The sequence below is a fragment of the Corapipo altera genome, unplaced genomic scaffold (assembly GCF_003945725.1).
Source record: "Corapipo altera isolate COAL_440 unplaced genomic scaffold, ASM394572v1 0, whole genome shotgun sequence".
Lineage (NCBI taxonomy): Eukaryota > Metazoa > Chordata > Aves > Passeriformes > Pipridae > Corapipo > Corapipo altera.
Genome location: NW_020884872.1, coordinates 85242806 through 85268919, shown reverse-complemented (window position 1 = coordinate 85268919; position 26114 = coordinate 85242806). Strand labels below are relative to the sequence as shown.

The following is a 26114-nucleotide window of genomic DNA, read 5'->3' as shown; positions in this document are numbered from 1 at the left end:
TTTTGAAGTATTCTTTTTTCTCTCTGAGTTCTTCCATGATTCCTTCATCATTTCTTCTTTAGCCAACTTTTTCTTTCTTTTTATTAAAATTCCTTTGGAATATTTGTTTGTGCCTTTTAGTAGAGTATGAGCACTATCATACTCTTCCAGTCTGCCAGAGGGCCAATTTTCTACCACAGCTGCTCATTTGCAGAAAGAATAGCCATTTAGTTGTGCAGCTGTTGTTTTATTTTACTTAGCCTGAAGCAATATTCTACTTTGGATGAAGTAACAGGCAGGAGCTAAGGAGGAGAAGCTGTAGGACACCTGCAATCAGCTTACTGTGAATCTCCATACTGCCATTATTTCCCATCAGCTGTGACTATTCAGGTGTCATGTAACTTTGAGCTGTAGCTCTAGTGGTGGTTTGTGGTTGTTTGTTTGTTTGTTTGTTTGTTTCATTTATTTTTATTCTTTTTTTTTAGTGGTGCAGTCATCTCTTGCATCTTCTAAAAGCGACACTTGGGAGAGGCATTCTTATGCATTATGTGACCTAATGATCTATTTGAGTCTTCAGTTTCTAATCCTAAAATCAGGTTTTGATTTGTAGATGTGAAAGTTTTAAGTTGTTCCTAATGACTTGGCTCACAAAGTAATGCTAGTTTGCATAATAATACAAAAGAGATGACTTATCCAACATGGAATTTAAAGCTTCCCATTTTTGCTTTGTGTATGTTGCCTTATGTGAAGTACATGATCTGTTGATAGTAGAATTCTGGAGAAGTTCACTTATAAAATGTTATGGGCATCGTCCTCCCCCTGGAAAATGCAGCATGTTTTCTGAAGCAGAGACACCTTATGTATTTGAAAACTTAATTTTTTAAACAGCCTTCTTAAATTTAAGTTTCTCAATACCTTTAAATATTTTCACTCTAAACATCTCAAACATCAATTAATACTTTAAAAATAGTGCACTAGTTTACTACTGGTAGGATATGTGCACTCTTACTTTCTGTAAACTGTGAAGTAGCTGTTCCTCAAGCATGTTAGAAGAAATCAGGTAAGTATTGTAAATGACTTGATTATAAAATCTTAAAGTCCTGTAGTGGGACAATTATTAAACATTTCCAGATAGTTTGTAAACAAGTTTAAAGCAATAATATCAAGTATGTGTTCTTACTTCTGAGTATTTTAGCAAACTCTTCTGCAAACTTTGCTTTGTGTTGAAGAATTGGGTGGATTTTTTTGGGTTTTAGTGTGGTGGTTTTTTGGTGTTTTTTTTTTTTTTTTGTCCATGAGTGTGTGAATTTAACCATTTAGATTTCCTGCTGATTGAGATCTTAGCTCTGGAAGTAGTTGTAATTTGGAGCTTAATGCAAATTTGGAGCTTGCAAAGATTTAGGTTGGAGAGAGATTTTATCACTGATCATATATGCAGCCAGTTAGAAGTAAGCAGGAAGTAACTGGCAAAAAAAAAATGCAATCAAGTGGAAAGAAGCTTTTGTTGATATAAAATTGTTGGGTTTGATGTTTTCCTTGCTCTTGCAGCAGTTCTCTATATTATGAATTAAGGTCGGGAAGGGGCAGGATTACTCTTAGTAACTCTGTATCCTTATAAAGGAATAAGGAAGAAGAAATATTGTTGTAGGTTGTATTTTACCCCTAGGTTTATATCAGAGCTTTATTAATTAGCTGGTAGTTTCTAAATGTAAAAATAGTATTAGTAAGTTCAGAGCTAATGTGTGGTGCTTTCAAGTCTGCTAACGGGAAATCCAAGTTATGAGTAATGTGTGACAAATCGGGTATAGGGATTTGAGAAATTAGGGAACTAAGCTGTATTTAACTGTGTGAGAATAACTTAATGAAGTTAAGCATTTCATGCAGATTTAGCAAATGTGCTGGATTTTCTGCTTGTGGCTAAACATCTCCTGTGCTGTTTTGCTAAAGGAGCTTTTTTAAAGTAATGCTTATCTGGATCATTTGCAATATTATACAAGGATAAATTAAGCTTTTGTAAGTTTTACCTCTAAACAGAATGTGTAAAATAACAAGATCTACACCAAAATTTAACTTGGACGTGGTAATTCATAGAATGAAGCATAAGAGAATTTACTGGAGTGAACAGTGGTGGCATAAAGGAAAATCCAGAGATTTTAGTTCATGTCATGACATAAGTAGTCTAAAATAAAATAAAGAAACCCCAAAAGGTGGGGTTTGTACTCATTCTGAGCTCTCCTATATAATTTCATCCAGACCTGTGTTAACTTACTGAGAAGTTCTCCACATCAACCCTTTTTTCCTTTTCTCCTGAAAAACACTTTTGAAATCTTCACTTAATATCCTTTATTGCTTCCTCCCAAGCAACTCCTTCAGTCCCAACATCCGTGTGCTGTAGCAGTGGTGCCCTTCTGGGAGGAGTGATTCCTTTGCTGATGTGGGAAGTGAGAAGTTTGCACGGGTTGAAACTGCTCTGGTATTTCACATATTTACTCTAAATATGGTACTTGCAGTAGCTTGTAGCTCAGCTATTCCACTTGCTGGCTGTGTGGTATGACATCAACAAAGTATCTCTATTGTTTGTAACCTTTGTAGATTTTTTTTTTTTTTTAATAGTTAATACAATTTAAAGCACAAATTGTGAATCATTAATAAAACTGTTTCCTAGTAAAATATTTAGTGTATAAAAAGAGTTTTCCATATTAATAAATTATAAAAAGGATATTCTTTTATCCATTTGAAAAAAGGTTATAATGAGGTTCATATCATTCCTTAATTACTTTTGTTCAAAAAAACCGTAAACCCTGACAAACCCAAACCAGCCCAGTGATATTTATCTGCACAGCATAAGTTTCTGAAGTTACACTAGTAAACTGGATTTCCAGACCTGGAGTGGGTATCATGCAAAGTTTTAAACTAAACTCAGGCTACAAACAGAAGTAAATGTGTTTTAAATACTTGTTTTTAATTTAAAAAAAAAATTCTTTGCCTTTAATCTGGCTGTAAATCCACTCAGAGCAGTTCTGGTTGTCTGTGACTTGTTACCCTGTCTACCAGATGAGAAGGTTGAATGTCTTGGCTATGAAAAAGTAGAAGTCTTCATGTTCCTTGGCATTCTTAAGGGTTGCTTATAAATTGTTTTGCTGTTGGTAGTGTTTGGTTTCTTCTGGGGTGGATACTGAGCTGTAAAATGACATGGCAGTATTTCTGTACCTGCCTTCTCCTGTTCAAGTGTGTCCTTTTTGTATTGGGTTTAGTTTTGTTAGGTAACATGTCCCCCTCTTCCCTTGTATTCAGAAATCACACGGTCATTTCACCTACATTTGTTTGCAGTTGCACTGGGTTTATTTGGCTGATATCTCTGCTCTTGCTGACAAGTGGGTCAATATTTAGTTGGAAATAGGGTCACCCTTGAATTTGATTTATCCCTTTTCCCTCCCTCCCTGCCCAATATGACCATAATAGTTTCAGCCATCATTGCAACCTATTTCAAACTTTGACTTTTTCTGATCCATAATTCTGTGAATTCTGGATCTGACCTTATTTTTTATGTGAAGTGTTAAAAGTTGTTTAAACTATTGTGATGGTTGAGCCTCCATACAGAGAATGGTGTCATTTGATTTGGTTTAATTCTGTACCTTTTTCTATTTGCCAGAAACCACTGGTGTTCATAATTCAGCATGTATACTGTTATGAAGAGATTAAAAATAACTTCCATTAAAAATCAGATTGTTAGGAGTATCTACTTGATTATATATTGCAGCTACATACAGCTGTAGTTCACAAAGCAGTTTTTCATTTCTGGATTGATGCAAAGCTGGCTGCATTAAGTTCTGCTTACTCATGGAATGCCTTAATTCTTTTCTTCTGTCTTAAAAGGGGCACTTAAGTTTAATATTTACGTAAGTGGTTACATCACTTTTTAAGTTTTAAGGATGAAATTCAGTTGGTTTACTTGCAATTACTCTTTATTCATCATGAATCACAACTAGCACTGTTCAAATCATAGTTGCAGGTAAACAAGAAAAATGTCTTTTTGAACAATATCCTTGTGTTCTTTTTTCTCTTGGCAAGCCAAGTTTGTTTACTCTGGAATCCTTAGGTGGATTTTAATTTTGAATTAATTCTCAGGATGACAGTCCATATCACTGCTTTCATTGATACGTTCTGATTAGATTATTTTTATTCAAATGACTGAATTTGGATTTATTATGCTTTAAATCACTTTTCCTGTTGTATGTTAATAACTTGTCTTAAATTCATTAGGGGTTATTTCTCCCCAGAGTGCTTGCATTTCACTCATGAGTGTCACAGCATAGCATTGTAGAATAAAAGTTAGAGTATCAAAAATACACGTGAAGTGGATTTTAATCATATGAATTAAAGAAAAATCAGTGGAAACCAAATATGACCACTTCTGCATTCATGGGCTGTAGTTATTTATAATAAGGATATGTGATGCATGGTAAGTTGCCACATTTGATTAGATGTTGAATGGAAAAGCTCAGGATGAACAAGTCCTACCTAGAAACTGTGTGACACACAGGGACTAGCACACTGTGTTGGGATTTGAGGAAAACTCGTGGTCTGGATACAGACTTCTGTTTTTAGGTTCTCGATAGTTAAGGAGCTAGCCCAAACTGTCTTCCAGACCTGTTCAGCTGAAATGTTTGCCACAATGGTATCATCATTTAACCTGTCAAATGTAATTAAAGCTAAAACATAAATTAAGTCAGTTTCTGAGTAGGGGTTACTCTGCATTAAAAATCTGGCACACGTGAAGTTTGTTTCAGTGCTGAATTTGATGTGCAAGTGCATGGAAATCCAAAGCAGCTTTTGTGTTAGTTCTCAAATACTGGGGAAGAGCACAGTTAGTTTAACCTCTGATGCTTGGGATTTTGTTGTTATGAATTTTAAGCTAATTCATTTCCAGGGGCTGATTTTCTCTTTTGGTTTTGTTTTGTCGGTTATTGGTTTTGGTTTTTTTTCTTTTTGTTTACACACAGTTTTTGAGGAGCCTTTCTTCATATTTAATGATCTGTAAGTAAAATACAGTGTGTTGAAGGAGATGCTTTTGTCCTTATTTTAAACTGTAATGAGGAGTCTTAGTAGACAGGAATGTGGTCTTGATATATAGTAGGGCTGACATAAGATGTCCTAACACCTAGTTTTACTACGGCTCCATATTCTTTTTAGCTCCCTGAAGTTTTAATCAGTGAACAAACCTTACTTTGAAGCAAATTAAATAACTATTTTTTGTCTTTTTCAAGCTTTTATTCTGAAACAGTTTCATTTTAGGGATATAATCTGGCTGAAGGTATTTTTTTTTTCCTGAAGACCGAAAGGCAGATGTTATTTACTTTTGCTCTTGGCTTTAGTTTATCTTAGAGACTGTTTGTGATAGGGACATGTCTTGGTGCATGGTAAATAGAGAAATTCCTGTCTGAAGGCTGTGGATGCTGAGAATTTCTTTCTGTGTATAATTTCCCTTAACCGTCCAGTTTCAAACTTAGGAGTTTGAAACTCCGTGTTTGCTCTGAAACTTTGAAACTTGATAACTTATGAAGTGCTTGGGAACAGTCTCTAAAACTGGGGGACGAAGGAAAGAGCTGATCTGGATTTATGAAACTCAAACATAGCAATCTTGCTGTAAGAGGATGGGTTCTCCTTTGTAAGATCCTTGGCTGTAGCTGTTGAAAATCACTAATGGTTAGTGCGTGATGCTGGAAAAATTCAACTTCATTTTCGTTCTCCGTGTTAAATGAATATTGTTCCTTCTCCATCTATATATACTCTGTCACAATATATTTTAAAGTTATTACTCTGAGCAGCTTTGATGTGGGCTGAGGGATGATTTTGTTGTGCCGTTGTATAAAGGTGCTGTTCAAATGCACATTGAAGATGTACTTGGATGAGCCAGAGTGAGTTTTGTTTGGTCAGAGAGCTCCAAATATCTCATGGGAGATGCTAGCCTAAATTGAAGAAGGAAGTAAAAGCTAAATTAGGCAGGCATTTCCAACATTTCTATTAATAGAATGGAAGAATTTAGCTGTACTTTTGCTTGACTGCCTTCCTTCATGAGAGAACCGCACGCTTACATTACATGAGTGTCAGCTGGAACAGTTCTGTGGTGATACCTGTGTTTTGATGGGGTAGAGAGATAATTTTTCTTTGAGCTCTGGTGCCTTGCTTTATCCAGTTTTCTAACGGTTCATGTCAAAATCTGAGCCTTTATTAGCCAAAAGAAAAGGTGTGAAAGTGGCTGTCAGTGACAAATCTCCTTTAATGAGTTCACCTGCTTTAAGCACAAAAAGTGAACTAGATGGTATGGAATTAATGGAGCTTTTATTAAAATGGTTGCAAGAAGTACTCTAAATCCACGTACCTTGAACTCTTCTAGTTGCTTAAGAAATCATAGTTTAGAAGGTAATGACACTTTTTTAGAATTTTACTTGTCACCAAATAGGATGGCATGGAAGGAGCAGTTCCATGTTTTTTTGTTAAGCTTCTTTCTCCTATTCACGATATGGGGGGGGAAAATGAAGATTAATCCCACTTAGGAGTAGACAGAAGTCCTATAAGAATGTCTGGTGTGCAGACTGTTATTTTGGTTTTTCACTATAGAGAAAGATAAATCTCAGACACATTTTGCAAAGCTGTGTGTTCAGACTGTTTTGTGTGACACCAGGGAGTACAAAATTTGACCTATTTGGTCTCCGTTACCTCAAGTACCTAACTGTGTAAACCTGTGCTGTTCTGTGTGTTGTTCTGCCAGTCACTTTGTAAGAGAAGGTTTTTTAATGGTGTTTGAATGATAAATATTTGAAGTTTGAGGATTTGCTGCTTTGTACATTTAGATAATTTGTCAAGAATTTTTTTTTTCCTGTAGGAAAATGCACTGTATGATATAATAGGCAAATATTTTAAATTGCTTTCCTCCTTGGTCTCTTAACTGAGATTTGGTAAGGAAATCTTTGCAGCAACCTTTGAGCAAGTGTCTTTAGTTTACAGTATTGAGGATTACTAGTTTGGGATTGACCAACTTCTTTTATAGAAACTACAAGGAAAAAAATATTCCTCAGCAAAGCTCCTTCGTGAAATCTGTGTTTTGTCGCTTATTAGCAGCATGATTTTGTCTTTACCTTATTTTTCCCTCTTTTCAACTTTTTCCAGTTTTGTAGGGCTATTTATGTCATTGTTTATAAGCCTTTAAATCAGAGCTACAGTTTTAATTGGGACCTGTTAAGTTCTGTTTAGTCAGCTATAACAGTAAGTGATCATCTGACAGCACACTGCTGTGTGTATTTCCTGAGAGATCAGTAGAAAAGTAAGATACACAGATTATCCGTACGAAATAGGAAATATTGCACAGCTGGATTGTAGCGTGAGGTGTGCAAAGTTTATTCATGGTAAGAAAGTGGACTAAAGCCTATCACCTAAGGTGGTTTTCTCCAGAGTGAGCATTGTGCTATTCATAAGGAAAAGCATATAGCACTGTCTTGTAATAAATAGCACTATTTAAAAAAACCTAAATAATTTGGACTTCCTTCTATTTCTTATATGCTGGGAAATGTACCATTTGCAGTAAGCTTATGTGTTGTGCTTTTGATATTTCCTGTATTAAAATGAACCCAAATTACTTAGTCATTTTTGCATCTTTATGATGTTGAAAGAGCATTATGTAATAATCATGCCATTTTATAGCATGTTTTAAGCTTCCTTGGTGTTAGGTGCAAAAGTTTCCCAGATGTTTTCCCTTTATCACGTTAGTTTTGCTACTCTGTGTAATTACATGAAAAGCAATTGCTTTCTAACCAATATACTGTAGGGGCAAAAGGACCTGTAGTAGATGCTGTTGCACTCTTAGAATCTCTTGACAGTACAGCTGTTCCATACAACACACTAGAGTGAACTCGTGACAAGAGGGAGTGTATTTCCACAAAATTATATGTCTGGTTTATTGGGATTTTTTGGTGGTTTTTTTTGGGGGGCAGTAGTTAACCAGACAGCCCTTTACTGTAGGTGAAGCTGTAGAAGGTGATATCTGCCAAGAAATATGTCCTCCCATGCATTTAAATATTTTTATGGTTAAATTGAATTTATCGTCCTATATAATTTCCGGTTCGCTGAGGACACCAGAACACTTAGTGTACTGCAGGCCTTACACAGTCTGGGAGGCTGCATAGTAGAAGATTTGCTTTGCCATGAGTGCTTTCCAGAAACTGGAAAAACTCTGATATAGAGAAGGTGATAATCTGACTGAGAAACTTTGCTGCATTCATTGACAATTTCACCATTGATGGAGATAGGCAAATACAGAGGCATTAAATACATGCTTCCTGACAACTCCCAAAGGCATTCTGGAAAAATGTGCTATTCTTGCTCTAAGTGAGATTCTGTTCAGAAGGAAATTTAATTTCCAAAGTCTCATTTTAAAATAGGCAAGAATAACAGATATTCCAAACAGCTTTGCTAGAGTGAGTAAGACTTTTGAACTACTGAAATGAAACAGGTGTATTGAAGTAGGAAAGATCAGATGGCTTTGGTTTTTTATCGTTGGTTTTGTCTATTAAACTGTCTAATTAAAGATGCAACACTGCTGTTCGAAGGGAAAATAATGTGAATTACATGTGTGTGATTAGTTCTGAAATTACAAAGGTCTTGAATTTTTTGGCTTGAGAATGTGTTCAATGAGATGTGGTGGCAGGAGGTCAGGCTGTTGTTAATGATGTAGGTGTGGTTTCAGTTTCACTGTGCCGTAGTCATGGTACATCACTACTACAAAATTACTTCTGGTGTATCTTTTAGAGTAAAGGGATGCAGAAGCTAAACATCTAAGAAACACCTAAATTACACTTGTGTGAATGCTTTGTATATTTAGAAGATACATGTATTTAGATTTAGAAACTGTGCTAGAAGTGTGAACTGACAGAATGTGCTGTGCTCGAAGTCAGGCGTGTTTTCCCTGTTTGCTCTTCTGTAACGCGGGATTTAGGCAGCCACAGGTGTTGGAAGGTGGCACGGGCTGAGAGAGGTGGAGTTGTTCAGCATGGAGATGAGAAGGCTTCAGGAAGACCTAGTTGCAGCATTCCAGTACCTGGAGGGGAATTATAAAAAGGAGGGAGAGGGACTTTTTATACTGACAGGACAAGGGGGAATGGCTTTAATGTAGCAGAGGGCAGGTTTAGGTTGGATACTAGGAAGAAGCTCTCTGCTCAGAGGATGGTGAAGCATTGGAACACCTTGCCCAGAGAGGTTGTGGATGCCCCATCCCTTCAAGTGTTTGAGGCCAGGTTTGGTGGGGCTTTGAGCAACCTGATCATTAGAGGCATCCCTGCCTGTAGTGGGGGTGTTGGAACTAGATGATCTTTAAGGTCTCTTCCAGCCTAAGTCATTCTATGGTTCTATGATAGGTACTTTGGCTGCCTGTGGGTGTACTTTTTAACAGGTACAATCTGAATGCCAGTGAGGCAGGTGAGGTGAAGTTGAGATCAGGAGTTCCTGGCATGACTGAGGAGGTTAGATAGTTAAACAAACCCTAGTTACATTAAAGACTCACGTTCTTGAAAAAATAAGTCGTCTTGCTGCAAAACTACAGTAGAGTTGTGTTCATTGAGGATTTTTTTTTTCTGTGGTGTCTGCTGTTAACAAAATGGTTTCTTTGTTCCAGTAGGCTGGGCTACAATAATGTTACTCTACCACTGCTAGCAAGCTGCCAGGTAAGAGCATTTTTAGTACTTTGCATGAGTCTGGGAGGTATTCCAGAGCAATCTGCAAGGATTGATTGCATACAATTGGTAGTACAATAGCAGCTTGTATATGTGTTTCACAAGTCTTGTTTTAAATACACATCCATTAGCACAACTTGTTTTTTATTGCATGGAGGTGTAATAGCTGTAGAATATTTACAGATTGAGTTCCTTCAAAGCAGAAGGAAAGGGCTTTAAGTGCATACTATAACCAAAAATATACAGTATGCAAAGGCACTATTTACAGTATGCTTGAGCACTATTGCTGTCAGAGAGAAAGGTAAAGAACAGCATGGTAATATATTCAATGTGTACGTGGTGATGAAGAGACCAATATCTTTGACATCACATACTGATCTCTCAGTTATCTATAAAACATGTTATGTGCCTTCTCTATTCACCTTAAGGTGAAATCAAAGGATAAACTTGCAGGTATGCAGACTGTTCCCTTGAAATAGCTTCATGTTTTCAGTAGGAGATGGAAAGCAGTGTTAAAGCTATACAATTTTCAAAGTAATTAGTCTTCATCAAAATAAAAGTGTTCCACCTAATGCAGTTCATTGTGCTTCCATCCATCCGTGTGTGACTGTTCACACTATAAATATTATATGGGATGCTTAAGTATTCATTATAATATTGAATATAGTAATTCAATATTATACTCTAATATATTATTTATTTAAATATTGAACCAATGACTGTCATTCAGAATCAAAGCTTGCCTGGCCGTCTGTCCTGATGTATTCTTAAACAGCAGCACTCATAAAGAACCCTTAAGGGTTCTGCTTTCTAGCTCATCAGAACCTGAAACAGTGGATGCATCCTCAAGTGTTGGCAGTTATGCACTCTAAAAATACTGACTTATTGTTGAACAAAGCTATTCTTAATTTTATTCATTGAAATTAGCATATGATCAGTGTAAAAGAATATTGAGTTTTCTCCCTGGTTTAAATAGGCCAGTGGGTTAAATACTCAGATTGAAGGTACAGCTTATGCAAGAATTGTCATGTTGGTTGTCTGACACAGACATTTTTCATCCTGTAATCAAGAGTCTTTAGATTATGATTTATAGGCTCATTATTAAGCATGTTTTTAAAGATAGGATCAAGGCTCTAAGTTTACAGATAGTTTTCGGTGGGAATAATGTGCTAGCATAAGTGTGGGAGCTAATGCTTATTTTGGATTAGATTTCACAATACAATGCTTTTAAAGGGTAGTGTAGGAATTGAATGTAATGCAAAAGTGTTCAGTAGTTTTAGTATGTCTTGCATGTTTCTCAGTATTAGGGAGCTGAAGCAGTAGTTGATTTGTTCTGTTTTGAGGAAGAAAATGTTCTCTTAAGAGTGAGTGGTAACTGGAAAATTAGTCTTTAGAAAGGTAACTAATATATTTTAGATACTTTTGCACTGATTAATATTTTAACAAAGATAGTTCTCTCCTGTTATAACAACCAATGAGTACAGGTAAAAGTGATGGGTTTTTGGCATGTTTTTTCTTCAGGAGTCTTGAACTTAATAGAGCATAAGAGTGCTGCTTCATTACAGACTGCATACATCACTTTGCCCACAATCAGAGGATATTTAAAGTGGAGAATATGTCCATATCTGATTCTTATGATGCTTTTTATTAATCACTGGTATGCTGGTATACACCATGTGTCAACATAGAATAGCATTACACTGGGAATGTTTGCAGCTGCTCTTCAGGCCAAGATTAGAAAACAAAGTTACCCTGAGAAATTGGAGCAGTGTTCTGTGATTGCTTGCAAGTGCAGAGTTCTAAATGTGTAAGGACGGTGTAAAACTTGAGTATAAAAGGATTATCTGAAAGTCTGGGAGCACTGCAAGGGGCTTTGGCTCATTTAATTTTCATTATAAACCACCAGTGTGAGAATGCAGGAAAGACGGGCATCCATCCATATGTCTGTGTAAGAATGTATTATGGGACAGAAAGTTGTTTGCATTATCCAGCTGGGCACTCTATTTAAATATGTATATATGAATTAGTGAAACTGTAGAGAATCCAGAGGAGATCAGCTGGATTAAGAAGACTGGAAAGTTAGGAAACATTGAAAGAAAAATATTTCTTTTATTGATAAAGAAAATAGTGGTTTTTCCATTGTGTTGAAGTTTTTTTATGGAGAGAATTCAGACTCCTCTGAAAAGTACAAGAGGAAGTTTCTTTTTCAATCTGCACCAGAACATCAGACTTTTGGGATATAAGTCAAAGGAAAGTTGGAATAACGGGAATGTACAGAAACCACTGAAGACCAATGCAGATATCTTTGGGGAACAGAGGGTGACTGTAGCTGGGGAGTTGAGTAACATAATCACTCATTATTGCCAAAAGTGGGAGGACTTTTCCACTTCTTTTTCCTCTTATTCTTCTTACTTTTGCATTTAATCATCTCCTCTTCTTGCAGTGGCTTTTGCCAGTTTGTTCTTCTGTGAGCCATTTTTTATCTTGTAGGATAATGAAAAAACTATGGAGGCTTGTGTCACTCCATGTGTCATCCCCATTATCCCATCCACCACCACTTAAGTTAGGTTTTATTGTGTGGGTTTTTTTTTTTCTTTTCTGAGAAATTAGTGGTTCAGAGAAGTACACCAGCGCTGACAAAACATGAGCAATAGAGATGTGTGACTTAGCAGGTAGAGACAGCAGTGGGACCACCCTGTTTTGTGTCATGAAAAAGTATCCTATGAGTTATATATCCTAGGAATTTGTGTTGGTCTAAAAAAAAACTTATGTGTTAAACTTTCTTCAACATCTAGTTGAATTAGGCTATGATTTGTGTTCAGTTTGAAGAGTAGAAATGTGGGGTAATGAAGGAATGAGTTACCTTGTAGCAATAGCCACAGAAGCCAGATTCATTAGTACCAAGTCTGTTCAGCTGGGACCTTAGTAGCCTTTTCCTTATGTAAAAAAGGAGAGGAAAAGACATAACACTGAACAAAACTGGTTGTCACTGATGCTGGTTCCACATTTGGATGACTTTGCAAACTCATTCCTCAGAAGGATTCAGGCTCCGCAGCCTGTGTATTCAGTCAGGGGTCTACAGTAGCTGAGCAGAGTTTATATGATGTCCAGAGGTTCTGAACAACACGAATTATTTTATAAGTTGGTGATCCTAAGTATGTGTAACTAATTTTATTTATTCTGCTATGATGATCTGACAGTTCAGGTTATTTTCTTATGTTGAATTTAGCAGAATCAACTTCTCTGAAAGAGCAACATGGTGATTCTTTGCAGGATGAACAGAACGACTTAAAGTTGTCATTTTTTTCAAAGGAGAAATGTATCTGATTAGATGAGCAGATAAGAACAAGGATTATGGTGTTGGTATATTCAGTTTCTAAACTACTCGAGCTTGTTTATGTGCTGTCATGGTACACTGAATGTTTGTATAAGTGTGGTTGTAACTGTTCCTGGGTTAATGAGGCAAATCTAGTTGAAATTAGAATGTTGTGATTACAATCTGTGGCTGGAGCTGTTGAGGCAATATTTAGCTGTATTTTAGTGTTAGTCTTTAAAGTGTGTGGAGGGTACTCAGCAAGTTTAAACGGAAGTATTGTTCAGGTCTGTCAAGTGTTGCCATAGGAGAAAAATCTAGAGTTAAGAGATACCCGAGGCAGTAATGCGGAGTTCACAGGGTTGCTGATAAAGATTTAAAGTAATTTCTAAGAATTGCAATTAGAAATAGCAGTTTTAAGTACATGACATGATAGTCTTATTTGAATTGGGAGAAAAAGGCAAGATGCAGCTTGATGAAATGAAAATAAAAATCGTTGGCTGTGGAACAAGTTATTCAGCATTATAATAAATCTGCTTTCTGCATTTTTTTTATCTTGCTTATCTAATATAAATTAGATTAAATCACAGTTCTTTTTAAATATGGAAAGTTCAGAATAAAATAAGTCTTCTCAGATTTCTTAAACTCTTCCATAAATTGTTTCCTGAGTCAGTGTATCTAGCTCTTAAAGTGCTCCTGTATGCAGAGGAAGAATTATCAACTGGAATTTTTATTTTAGAAATGTGTAATCCAGATTTCTTTGTCCACCCTCTCAAGGGTACTTGGGTGAAGCCACTGGAAAATATTATATAGTAAACTACTTCTAGTAAAGTAGTCTGGTACAAGTGAGTTTTTTCAGAAGAGAAACGAAACTAAATTTAGTGTAACTGGATCATGTTTATTTCTTTGTTTTTTCCTCAATAACCCCTATTCCATAACTTCTTCTACGTCCTCCTGGAAAGGAAAGATGTGACCCGTGCTTTCCCAGAACCTGTGACAGGACTATTTAAAATCAAAATGGGCATATAGTTCATGAGCTGTTTGGGGGGGAAGCAGGAGGAATGTTAATCTTAAATTCATAAAATAGTAAAAGTAAATTAAACTTTATACTACTGCTAGTGCTTGCTGTAAACTATATTCCTAACAGAAAATGGCAGGAATTTTTTGTCTCGTGGCTGACTTCCTGGTGGCATAAAGCCAATAATTTTTCAGATTGTTAACCAATTTGATGCAAACTTGCTGACTTCTGATATTTGAAATTTTCCACCAAATTTGTAAGGTTGACAGTGTCAGCTGCTGCTACACTGTGTGTCACTGCATGGGAAATGGTCACATCACTGCTGACTTCCTCACCTCCTCCTTGGTCATGTTTTAGCTGTTTAACAGATGTTTATATTCAGGATTTGCGTTTTGATTAAGATTGCTAACCAGATGAGGGAGCAGCTCTGTTCCAGTGATGAAATACTTGTAGAGAACAAGAAGTATTAATATAAGAAAATGAGACCCTAACGTAGAGGAAAGTGGTATAGTTTGAAAATCATTATATGAATTGAAATGTAGACAGCTGGAGAAGGAAATTGAACTTGAATATTAGTACTGTGGATAACTGTATCTTTTTTATTAGTATTTTATTATTGTTGCGGCCATTGGGTTAAGTCCAGACACCAAAATTTTTCCCACTCATTTTCACAGGGATGATAAAATGAAAGTGTTGTGTCTTGTGGAGAAACTGGTCCCGTAGAAGAAAGCAAAATAATCCTATATCAATAACTTTTTAAAACTTCTGCTCAAATCTGAAAATTGTTTTGTATGGCCTTAGGTGAAAGGGGAATTGATGGTAAGGAAATGCATGCTTTTGAGCAGAATTATCTTAAGAGTAGGCACGGCCCTGTATTCCACCATTATGATTAGCCATAACTGTTCCCTCCTGTGAGTGGAGTGTCAGTCACTGGCATGTTATCTCTTCAGTTTGAAAGGTGTTCCATACAATAAATTAATTGTGTTCTATTGAACTCCTCTATGTGGACATAACACATATAAATATTCATTCATGCAAGAAACGTTTTATATTTCCTTCTGTTTTTTAAAAAAAGAAACTGTTAAAAACCACTTTGCTCTGTGTTTTGACTTGAGTTATAAAATTTACTAATTGAGCAAGTGTTATCTGATGCATATTGGCTAGTACTTTGGATCCATTGATGTGTGTTGAAATTCTAATATTATTTAGCTTTCATCCAGTCAAGAAAAGTTGAAGTGTTAAGGCAAATAAGAGCTTCCTGACAACTTTGTAGTTTGTTGGGTAACTTGAATTCTCTTGGCATGCTGAACTTCTGATAATTTGCATTTTATAGCATTTAGATTCTGACTATTCTGGGGAGAGTATAGTATTGAAAATTTTTTGTGGAAGTTTTAATTTGTGTGTGATTATATATGCGTCCTTTTGTCACTGTGTTTTTTCTGTCTGGCTGTTGAGTTTATCTGAAATAAAGCAGCATATGCTATCTGAAAAGTGATTCAGAATGACCTTTAGGCTTTGGCAATACCTTGGGGTAGGGCAGAGATACGTAATGTGTACATCTGCCCGAAGGCAATGATAGAAAGAAATTAGCTATTTGCTTAATTTATTAAGGCGGTGTTTGAATAATCTTAAAAAGTAAATCTAAGAACTGTTCATATATAGGACTTGTTACTGGGCATAGCTGTGCAAATGTGTGTTTGTGGAAGATCACAGAATAAATTGGAGACTCTTGTTGGACCTGGAGCTAAGTGTGTGCATATTCTGAATATATAAGCTCAGGTTGTTACACGTGGTTTACTTGACTAATCATCCGTAGTATCTTTTGTATGTTGATTTTGTGTTGGCTTGGGAGAAATGGAGTATTTGTTTAATGTGTTGAAAGTAGACATGCCTGTCTTTAATCAGGCCTTGTGCTTCTGATGTTGGTTAGGTTCTGAAATTAAACTATATACTAAGGCAAATTTTGCCCCTTTTGTTGTTCAGAAGGCCATTTCCACATTGAGTCTTGTACTGAGTTGCAATGCTACCTTTGTGATGCCAATTTGTGTGACCCATGGGTGGATGTTAAACACAGGCTTGACTCTTTAAAGAAGCAATTTTGGGGGACACTGAGTTTTTTCAATGGTGGTACCTCTAGCAGGGCAGAGAAGACACACTGTCCAAGCGAAGAGGTTCACGTGTTGGATACTGCAGTGGGAAAACTACATCCTTTAAACAAGAGCAGTAGGAAACTGATCTGCTTGTCTTGTTGAGCTCTTTATGAGCTGCTTTTTAATAACTTTTAAAAAATAAATAAGTTGGGCTAATTCGTACTGTGAAAACTTATTGAGTTTCTGGCAGACCCGTGACTTATCATCTAATTGTAATTAGTCTGAATATTGCATACAAGCTGCTTCCCAGGATAGCAGGACTTTTTTCCTAATTGTTTGAGAGTCAATCTCATAAAACTGCAATATATGCATACCTGTGTGCATGAAGAGCTGTGAAGGTTTTTTTTGGTCCTTTTTTAGACCAAATTTTAGCCAGTCTGGAAGAACTGTACACTGTTGTACTTTCGCTTAATTTTTTGTCATCACCACTGGGACAATGAGCTCCTTCATTGCAAATGTTACTTGGAGGTGCTGTTCCATACATCACTCACTCTGCTGTGGCTTCCCAACTTAGGGAGGGATGATGTAGTTGTGGTAGTTTGGTCTAGGCCTTCCTTGGTGACCAGTTTGTAACCAAGGAAGGGTCCAGATTTACCCAGTATTCCCTACCATTTTTACATAAGCCAGGTTATAAGAAGAAAGGAGGAGAGGCCTTCGCTCTCTTTCCTTCCGGCGGCTTGGAGGTGCAGGTTCCCTGCTGTTGAGTCTGCCGTGTTGGGGAGCGAGGCCTGGTAAGGGCTGGCCGACCTTGGGAGGCGGAGGCTGCCAGCAATTGTCCCAGAGTGACTCTTGGTTGTCCCAAGGAGAGTGGTGGGATATTTCTTTGCTAACTCTTTAGTTACTAGATCTCAACCTGATTGGGATATATATATATTTTATTTTGGTTTTGTTCCCTTTCCCTTCCCCCTTCCCTTTCCCTTGTGAAATTGTATATATTTTAATTGTATATAACTGTAATATAAGTGTAAATATATTTATATGTATCACTTCAGCTGTCTCTCTCTCGTTTTGGGTTTTCTTGGTTGTTTTTATCCCTCTTCTCCCTGAGGTTTGGGGGGGGGGGGGGAACTCTTGTGGTAAGGTTTGGAGACTTGACAGGGAACCAGCTTCAAACCATATCAGTAGTCTACAGTAATTTCTGTTCCCAAGTAATTTCCACATAGGTGTTCAAAAAACTTATTTTGCAGCAGTTTTTCCTGGGAAAGCTTGACTGCTGAATCTTGCAGCAGAATCATCTAATTTTTTTTAATCGTTTTAGTGAACATAAATTCAGATTCAGTGAGATGTAGAAAATGGGCAGGTGACTGTTGGGAAAAAGAGTTCAGCATTTTCCAGCTTTTTGGTTTTTGGCCCAAACTTATTGTGTGATGAGTTGAAAGAATTTCATCTGTATCTGAGGGAATATGTAAATAAAGATTTAGCTAAGTGGGATGTCATTTATCTTACTCTACTTTTATGTTTTTAGGAATTTTTGTGTTGTTTTTTGTTTGTGGGTTGTTTGGTTGAAGAATATGATGTGTTTAACTCTTGGCAGTGTCTGCCTGCTCACGTTTGATGATCAATATTTCAATTACCTGCTTACTGAAATGATACTGTCTCTCTCATTATATATATTTAAAAAAATTGGACCAACTGTCAGCAACCTGAAGGACATAACCAATTATTTACTCATTCTAGATAGCATCTGTGGTATAATGGATGAAAAAGCAATAGCTACCAAAATGGATACCAATATCTGTCACAGTTGCTTGACCTATTCTGGAGTAGCTAGGGGTGTGGGGCACACTTTTTGGCCTGGAAGATCTGATTCTTTTAAATATTTTCAGGTTGATACTTATGAATAGAAACATTATTCAAAATGAGAGATACAGGTAAACCATTGGAAATAATGGGATACTGTACAGGGAGTGTGTAATTGCAGTTTATGGTCAGCCTATTTGTCAAGTTACTGCAAGTGATACAGTCTGAAACTATATCTGAAACCAAAACTGTTAACAAAAGCTATTTTCAACCGAGTTCTTTATAATCTTACTGGGAAATAATGTGAGATTTTGGGAAAAGAAATAATTTAAAAAATTGTTGAGGATACCTTGTGGTTCTTTATTGTGGGAAAGAAGACCAGTCTTTCATAGCTTTGTCTTAGCAGGCTGCCTGGTGCAGAAAGAGGTTCTGCCCAAGGAGTTGGGTCACAGGCACCTGCTGAAAGCACACACGTCCTCTGGGGTCATTTGGGGCAGACGCCTTTGCTTTATTATCTGGCCTGACTGCCTCATGTTTGCCATGGGCCAAGACTCATGATCATTTACTGGGGTTGGCTAATCCACATCTACATTCCTAGTGTGGAGCAGATGCTGTACTTCAGCACCATAGCCTTGTAGTAACTGCTTTGTGTAGATGACTGCAGCTTGGTTTTTGGGTATGAGTCTTTAGTCTTGCTCTACTATTACTGTACCTTTTACCTTTATACTTCTTTCACCTAGTGACTACCGATTGTGTAAAGCAATGGATCATTTGGTTCTTTCCTGTAACAGAGGCTAAACAATTGAAAGGCTATAGATGTTTTGGTTGGGAGTGCAAATATATTATTTTTCAAAGCCTGTGTTCATAGCCGTACCCAGAAACTGGCACTATTGATATCTTGCTTTGGGACCCTTAGGTTTCAAAACACATAATATTTTCATAGGTGGGTGTGAGATGAGTTGTGTTAAATGTAGGATGTGAAAATAACTTTATATTTGTTCCTCTCCTTTAATGACGGGTGTCTGTGTGAATAGGATAAATGAGCAGAAACACAGTATATGACAGTGCAGCCGTGTGGGATGCAGGGTACTGTCTTCTGCTGTGTCTGTACTATGCTGCTTATGCTATGGTTGGCACAAAAATTGCTGATCTAATTTGGGATTAACTGTGCAAATATTTCTTTACCTATTTAGCATTGCTTATGCAAATACTTTCAAAAGAAGCTTTGAGATGTAACTTTTTTGAGATGTATACGATGTAGGTACTTTGAGGTATTAAGATATACCAGATCATTGAACATTTGAGTTGTTCATCCTGCATTTTGTAGAGAAAGAAACTTCATGTTTTGCTTAACTTAGTTTGTAGTAACTGTGATATTGTAATGACTCTTTCCCTTCTTTGCATTTGCAAATTTACTTCCTTCCATTCAAGGCTAGGCTTGCTTGTGTGCTTCTCTTCTTGCCTGTCTTCTTTCCCAGTTGGTTACTAGTTCAGTTCTGTGAAGGATGATGTTCTGCTAGGTTACAGAGCCTGTTTTCTTTTACACACTGCAACAGATACCAAAACATGATTTGGAAGTTCAGTGGCATTTCAGAAAACATTTCTCCCAACACAAATACCATCTACAGTGGATATTTATTTGGGGTGTTTGTGGCTTTTTAAGAATTATTTTAGATAGTAGATTTTCAGGTGCCACTTTTTTCTTTTGTCACCGTTGACCTGTTGGCAAATGTTGCATTTAAGAATAGAAGCTCTCACTTTCTAATATGCACTTGAACCTCTTATGCCAAAAATGTATGACTTGACATCCTGTGCTGTGTACACCTTTGTGTTTGTGTGTTCCTGTCAGATAGCCTCGCACAAAACTGCTTGTGTTATTACTTAGGTGGGAAGACCTGAAGATCAAGGAGCTGCAGGGCTTTGTTTTAATGATCTAGTTCAGAGCACGTCTCTTACTGAGTAACATCCTGGCATTGTCTTAACAGCCCCAAATCATCATCCAATAATAGATAACCATGACTTAAAAATGAGGTCATAAATGCCTGTAGTCATCACAGTTTTACTTGTAGATAAAGGAATGGTTTATCTCTCCATCTCATTACATTTATGAATGTGGAAGTAATTTCCTGCTTGCTTCCTTTAATACTTAAACATGGAAATAGCAGCTTTTTCAGTTCTGACTGTTCTAGTTCTGAGTATGTGGTAGCCATGCTTAGCTGCTGCTCTGGCTGTCTTTCATGAGTCAGTCCTTCAAGATGAATGATTGTTCATAGCAAGATATAAAACTGTCTGCGAAGGTTAAGCATTTGCCTTCAAATTAAATGGATGTTTCCAGTATGTCTTAGTAACCCTTAGACAGACAGGCGTAGGATTTACTGAAGTCTTGATTTTTATTGAGCTATGGCCTTTAGCAGGGCTGTCAGTTTAAGTGAAAGTTACTGTTTTATTTTTGGGGTGATAATGGTAGTAAAATGTCATCAGTAGTATGTTGCAATAAGTTAAGGTTCCTATTAAATACTAGCAAGCTGTATTATACCATACCTGGATGTTATTATAGTTGTTCCTGTTGTATTTGTCAGCATAGCGTCGTTATCTTTCTTCATCAGCATCTGGAAATAAATTACTGGATGATAATATATTGTTCTACTGGTTGTATTCTAAGTATCGCTCCCTGTGTTTATACAGGTGTGGCAATAGCAACTCTGGAAGAAAGAGTAACTTTTTTTTAACAACTATTTGAAGAGCCACTAGATTTTATCTACTATCAAGTGCAGACTGAACAGCAATTGGATAGCTTTGTTTTAGCTAGCCACCCTCAGGTTTTACTGTGTTCCTAACCATTTTCCTGGTTAACAGCCTGCTTTGTTTTAACTAAATTCATCTGTCAGCTTCTTACACTGTTGCTAGAGGCTCCTTTTTTCACTTAACATTTCCTCTGCCCTTTTGAAGGTGTTGATTGTGTTGTATCAGGACTAAGCAGTATTTGAATCTTCTATTAATCACATTGAACCCATGTCTAAAAGGGTTTATTGGTCCATTAAGAGGCCAGAAATCTGAGATTACAGTTAATTCTAGTCATAATCTTCTAGTAAAACTTAATTAAATGGTACCATGCAGTAATTATTTTACTCTTTAGTGCTTTTAGGTGTTTGAAAGTGTAAGTCATTAAGGTACTTCTATTCCAGGGCCTTCTAAGGCAGCTGCAAAAGCAGTTGAGGACCCGAAATCTTGACAGTGAGCAGGATGAAGTTTGTATTACAAAGTTCTGGTACTACAGTGCTGTGGTGCTTTTCAATAAATGAATTATTTTACTGGAAAGCCCCTCATTTTTCATAGAAAATATTACTATATAAAATGAATGTACTGTGAGTTTTTTCGTTTGGTTGTTTTGGGTTTTTTTTTGTTCATTATTGATTTCCTTCACAGAACTCATAATAATAACAACAAAAATTTCTGTATTGCAGATTTAATCCAATGCACAAATGAGATGAATGTGAACATCCCACAACTGGCGGACAGTTTGTTTGAAAGAACGACCAACAGTAGCTGGGTAGTGGTCTTCAAATCTCTTATCACAACCCACCATCTAATGGTGTATGGAAATGAGGTAATACAAAAATGATGTATTAGAGAACAGTAGCAACCTTTTGTTCCTATAAATATCAGCTAAATCTTTACACTAATTCTCTTCTTAAGAAAATCTTTATTTTTACCTCGTTGTCTAGCTCTGCATTAACACAGATCTCATTTTCTGTCTGTCTACTTTGTTTCTACTTTAAAGTTGGTAATTCTAGAATCAAAAGTAAGTGTCCCGAATGCTGGAGGTACCTTTTCTCAGTGTTCTTATTCTACTGATGAAACAAACAAACAAAACCAACCGAAATTTCCTCTCATGGGATTCTAAAAGCTGAAAACGGAAGCATTTTTAGGTTCATGCTGTAGCTAATCCTCTGATCTTTCCTCCTGGATAACTTGATTCTAAATTGATTTCTACCATCTTCCCCTAGCCATTTACAGTGAAGACAAATGTGTGCTTGTGAGTTAGCTTTGAGTGTGAACATCTAAATAACACCAAATACCACTGAACAATTTAACAGTTACCCAGAAAGGAATAAACTTGTTTTGTTTTACAATTTGAATTCTATGGGACCTTACTGTTCCAAACGCCAACAGAGCAGCAGCTTGAATTTTCTGCATTTAAAAAAACCAGAACTGTATTTCTAAGGCTTTCTTGGAAAGTGTTTGCAAACATTCCTTTTTACTTCAAACAGTCAGAATAAGGTAAGCTATATGAACTGTCGTGATAGCTTTAGAAAGTCACCAAAACTTTTCAGGTTGCATTCAGAGTTTTTATAGGTTGTGTAACTGCTTCCTCTGGGCGATTTTGCTGGATTGCAGTGGGAGGTTAAGTTTTTAAAACATATACTGGTTTCTCTTACAGGTTATTGCTGGTCTGGGTGAAAATCTGTTCTGTGAAGCCAACTAAGCCACAAGAGGGCAAACTTCTGTTGTTGACTTGAAGCTTTAAACTTTAGCACGGGGATAATTGACACTTTCCAAAACACACTGTACATTTTGCACTTTAAGTCATGTGAATTTTAAACTGATATCAGTGCAGTTCATAGTAACTAGAGGTATTTCATAGTACTGCTATCTGAAATACTTTGCATTTGAAGAATAGAACTGCCAAACAAATTTTGCTTGGCAAGTGTGGTACAGACATAGTGAGGGTAAGACTGCTGCTCAAGATGAAACTTTTCACAGCTAGAAAAAGTACTTTGAACAGTGAGCATGGAAATTGAATAGTTAAAGCACCACTTAGGTTGGAAAGGACTTTAAGATCATCTAGTCCAACTGTTAACCCAGAACTGCCAAGCCCACCACTAAACCATGTCCTGAAGTCCCACATGTCTTTTAAATACTTCCAGGGATGGTGACTCCTCCACTTCCTAGGGCAGCCTGCTCCAGTGCTTGAAATTAGGAAAATGTCTAGAACTTTATGGAGAAACTGTAAATCCCTTTGGGAAAAGCCATAAGGCAATTGGTCCTCCAGCTTTTGCTTAATTCATTTATAGCTAGGTGCTGATTGCCTTTACCCTCCTCCAGTCTTTTTTCTATGTAAGTTATGTATGCTAGTGAAAATAATGAAGTACTACATGTTACACTAATCAAAACTATCTTTGTCTTTTGTCAAAGTGAATAATTGGTTTATTTTTGTAGCAGCTCTATACAATCATTTATAAGACAAAATTATTTTTCCTACTAATTTAAGATGTGATGACAGTGTCTTTACAAGATAAATATAGTGTCATTCACAAGTACTAAGTATGATATTGTGTTAATGCTTTATTTGGATTCTTATGTTTATTTGATATTTGATTTATAAGCAAACTAACATTTATATCACGTTATTTTCATGTTTAAGCTAAGTACCCTTACAATTGTATGATGAGCAAAGATGACTTTGCTAATTGATAAAATTAAATCAGCTGTTATAAAATTGAAGTCAGTGAAACAACTGTGAGCATGTAAAATGAGAATTGTATTTGGGGGGATTTTTTCAGAAGTTTACTGTTCCATAATCTGGCTTAAAATAAACAGTCTTTCAGTTCAAAGGCCTTCATGCAATATCTGTGTGACTTTGATTTGTTCACAGATTTATACGTATAAAAGAACTACTTTAATTTGATAGTTCAACTGAGTTTTTGTAATAGTTTCCAGATTTGAAATCAGTCTTAAAGCATGAAGGCTTGATTTCATAAGTTGGATAAAAAATTCCTAGTACTGTTACCTCAGCCTCTTCTCATTTGGCAACATAGTAAAAGCATTCAATTTTTCTTTTCTTTCATCTAGCGGTTTATCCAGTATCTGGCGTCCAGAAACACATTGTTTAATTTGAGCAATTTCCTAGACAAAAGTGGATTGCAAGGTAAGGCATCTTTTTTTCATTAAAAGTTAGTAATGTGCTGGGGGATAGTAAACTCATCTTGGTTACTCTAATAGATGATGTTGTTTAAGAGGTAACTTTTCTGTCAGTTTTGCCCCAGACTGCATTTCTTAATTTAAAATGCTGTAGTGGTATGGCAGATAATGTCTGCTGGAGGAACTTCTTGTGGCTTTTAGAAAAGACTCACTTAAATGGTTCTGACTTCCTCAGAGAAACAGATCCGACTTGTTTTATTTCTGAACAGATTGCCTCATTCGAAGAGGTATATTTTGATGAGTAACTTAAAATTTAAAAAATGCACCTTATGTATGTCAGATGCAACATATCAGTGAGACAAGAACTTTGTCTAAAAAAAATAGAAATTAACTTTTTTTGGGAAATTGATTAAAGACCATTCCATCCATCTTTGAGACTAATTTGATGGGCAAATAAGCTTTTCTCTGGTTCAGATTTTTCAGCTGGCATACCCTTCCAAACTGTTATGCTGCAGTCCAGTGCAGTTCTGACCATACATGTAGTGGTCACTGTTTTTTCTCCTAAAGTGCTTCCTTACTTTCTCCACTGTGTTTTATGTACTTCTAATCTTTGCCCCAAGTGTACTGAAAAAGACAAAGTGGTTGCCCAGGGACAGAAACCTTCTCAGTGATAACCAAGGCTGCACTAAATTGTGTCATTTTATTGAGTCTTAGCTTCCGTGGTTTCGGTGTAGGCTATGAACATATCTTAGTCTATATTGCTGGATTGACAGTTGTCAAAATATTTCCTATCATTGCTGTCTTAACACAGAAAAATTTCTGTCATATCTTAATGTTTCCTTCAATGCCTCTTCTTCTGTTCAGTTGCAAATGAGAGAATGTGTTGTGGAGCTGATGTGAACATCACTGTGAATGCATCATTTAAATTTTTTGGTAGTAATTTCTATTGTAGTATGAGAACTTGCATAAAAATTACTTTGTTTTACTTTTGGAAGCAATTTCCTTAGGAAGTGAAGTGTAAACTTCTACATAGTGGTATTGTCTGTTTGATTTACATAGTGAATATGATGACGTACATGGTTCTTATCAGATTATATTTTTGCCTGATTTTGCATAGTTAATGGAGCTGTCTTGTGTTAATATCTTTCACTTAAGAACAAGAACACTACTCTAAATTAATTGATTAGGTAATAAAGTCATAAACCTCTGAAACTTGTTTTTTAGGTTATGACATGTCAACGTTTATCAGGCGGTATAGCAGGTATCTGAATGAAAAGGCAGTTTCTTATAGACAAGTGGCTTTTGACTTCACAAAAGTAAAAAGAGGGTAAGGATGATGTTCTGTTTTGTTTATCTTGAGGTTTTGTCTTTTATGCTGTAATTCAAGTGAAAAATACTGATGTTGGCTCAGGCTTAGTACAAGCAAAGAAGACTCCTTTTCTCAGTTGATATCTCTCACAACACACAGAGGCTCAACAGCCCAATCATGTATATTGCAAAAATATTTTACTTCAGTTGTTGTAATTTTTCATTTTAAATATTGACAGTTTAATATAAAGAAATGAAGTGATTTGTATCAAAGTCTATATCAAAAAAAAAGCAGAAGTTTGAGCAAGTCTTTCACAGTGTGTCACGTGCTTTGCCTTGTATGTAATATAGAGGACTGTGCAGTTTATTTGTGCTTCTAGCTCTGGAACATTTGAATGGCAGGTAAGGTGAAACACCTTGCAGTCTTTCTTGGTGTTTCTCTGGTTTTGTCCCAAAATATCTGTATGAAGTTTACCACCTTTATGAAGGTAGTACAATTTGTACTTTCGCTAGAACGTTGCAGTAGATGCTATCCTGAGTTTGACTTCAAGAATTGAAATTTTCCCTGGAAAGTGAACTCCCTTGAAAGAAATAAGTTGTTTGAGACTAGATAGCTTTTTACATATAAAACAGCACAGTGCAGAGCACCAATAACTGGGTAAATTGCATGTTATAAGAACAGTGGAATTAATCTTGAACTCTTCATGGGGAAGACTGGAGAGGAGATACCAATCACGGTTGAAAGTCTTTCCATCTTTGTTACCTCTTTTTCAGGTTTAAAAACATAATATTAGTTTTACATTTTGGCATCCTATATCATCCATGCACAGGTTAGTTTATATTGAATCTAAAAGCTTAGTTTTCAACACACAAAAATCCGAACTTAATACTGTTAAATGAATTAACTGTAGTAGTGGGCTGTCTAATAATATCTTGCATTAATGTTGCAAAGGAATTTG

General features: G+C 36.3%; 1 protein-coding gene across 9 annotated transcripts in view; it reads left to right on the top strand.

The window, feature by feature from the left end:
- Positions 1–26114, top strand: part of PICALM (phosphatidylinositol binding clathrin assembly protein) — a 67280-nt gene that overhangs the window by 4726 nt on the left and 36440 nt on the right. For all 9 annotated transcript variants that reach the window (XR_003530784.1, XM_027663036.1, XM_027662952.1 and 6 more), the window contains exons 2-4: positions 21390–21532; positions 23779–23854; positions 25072–25174. Coding sequence is in view for 8 of the 9 variants with exons in the window: in XM_027663036.1 (XP_027518837.1) it covers positions 21390–21532; positions 23779–23854; positions 25072–25174 (322 nt within the window). In the remaining variant the exon portion in view is untranslated. The remainder of the gene's footprint in view (positions 1–21389; positions 21533–23778; positions 23855–25071; positions 25175–26114) is intronic.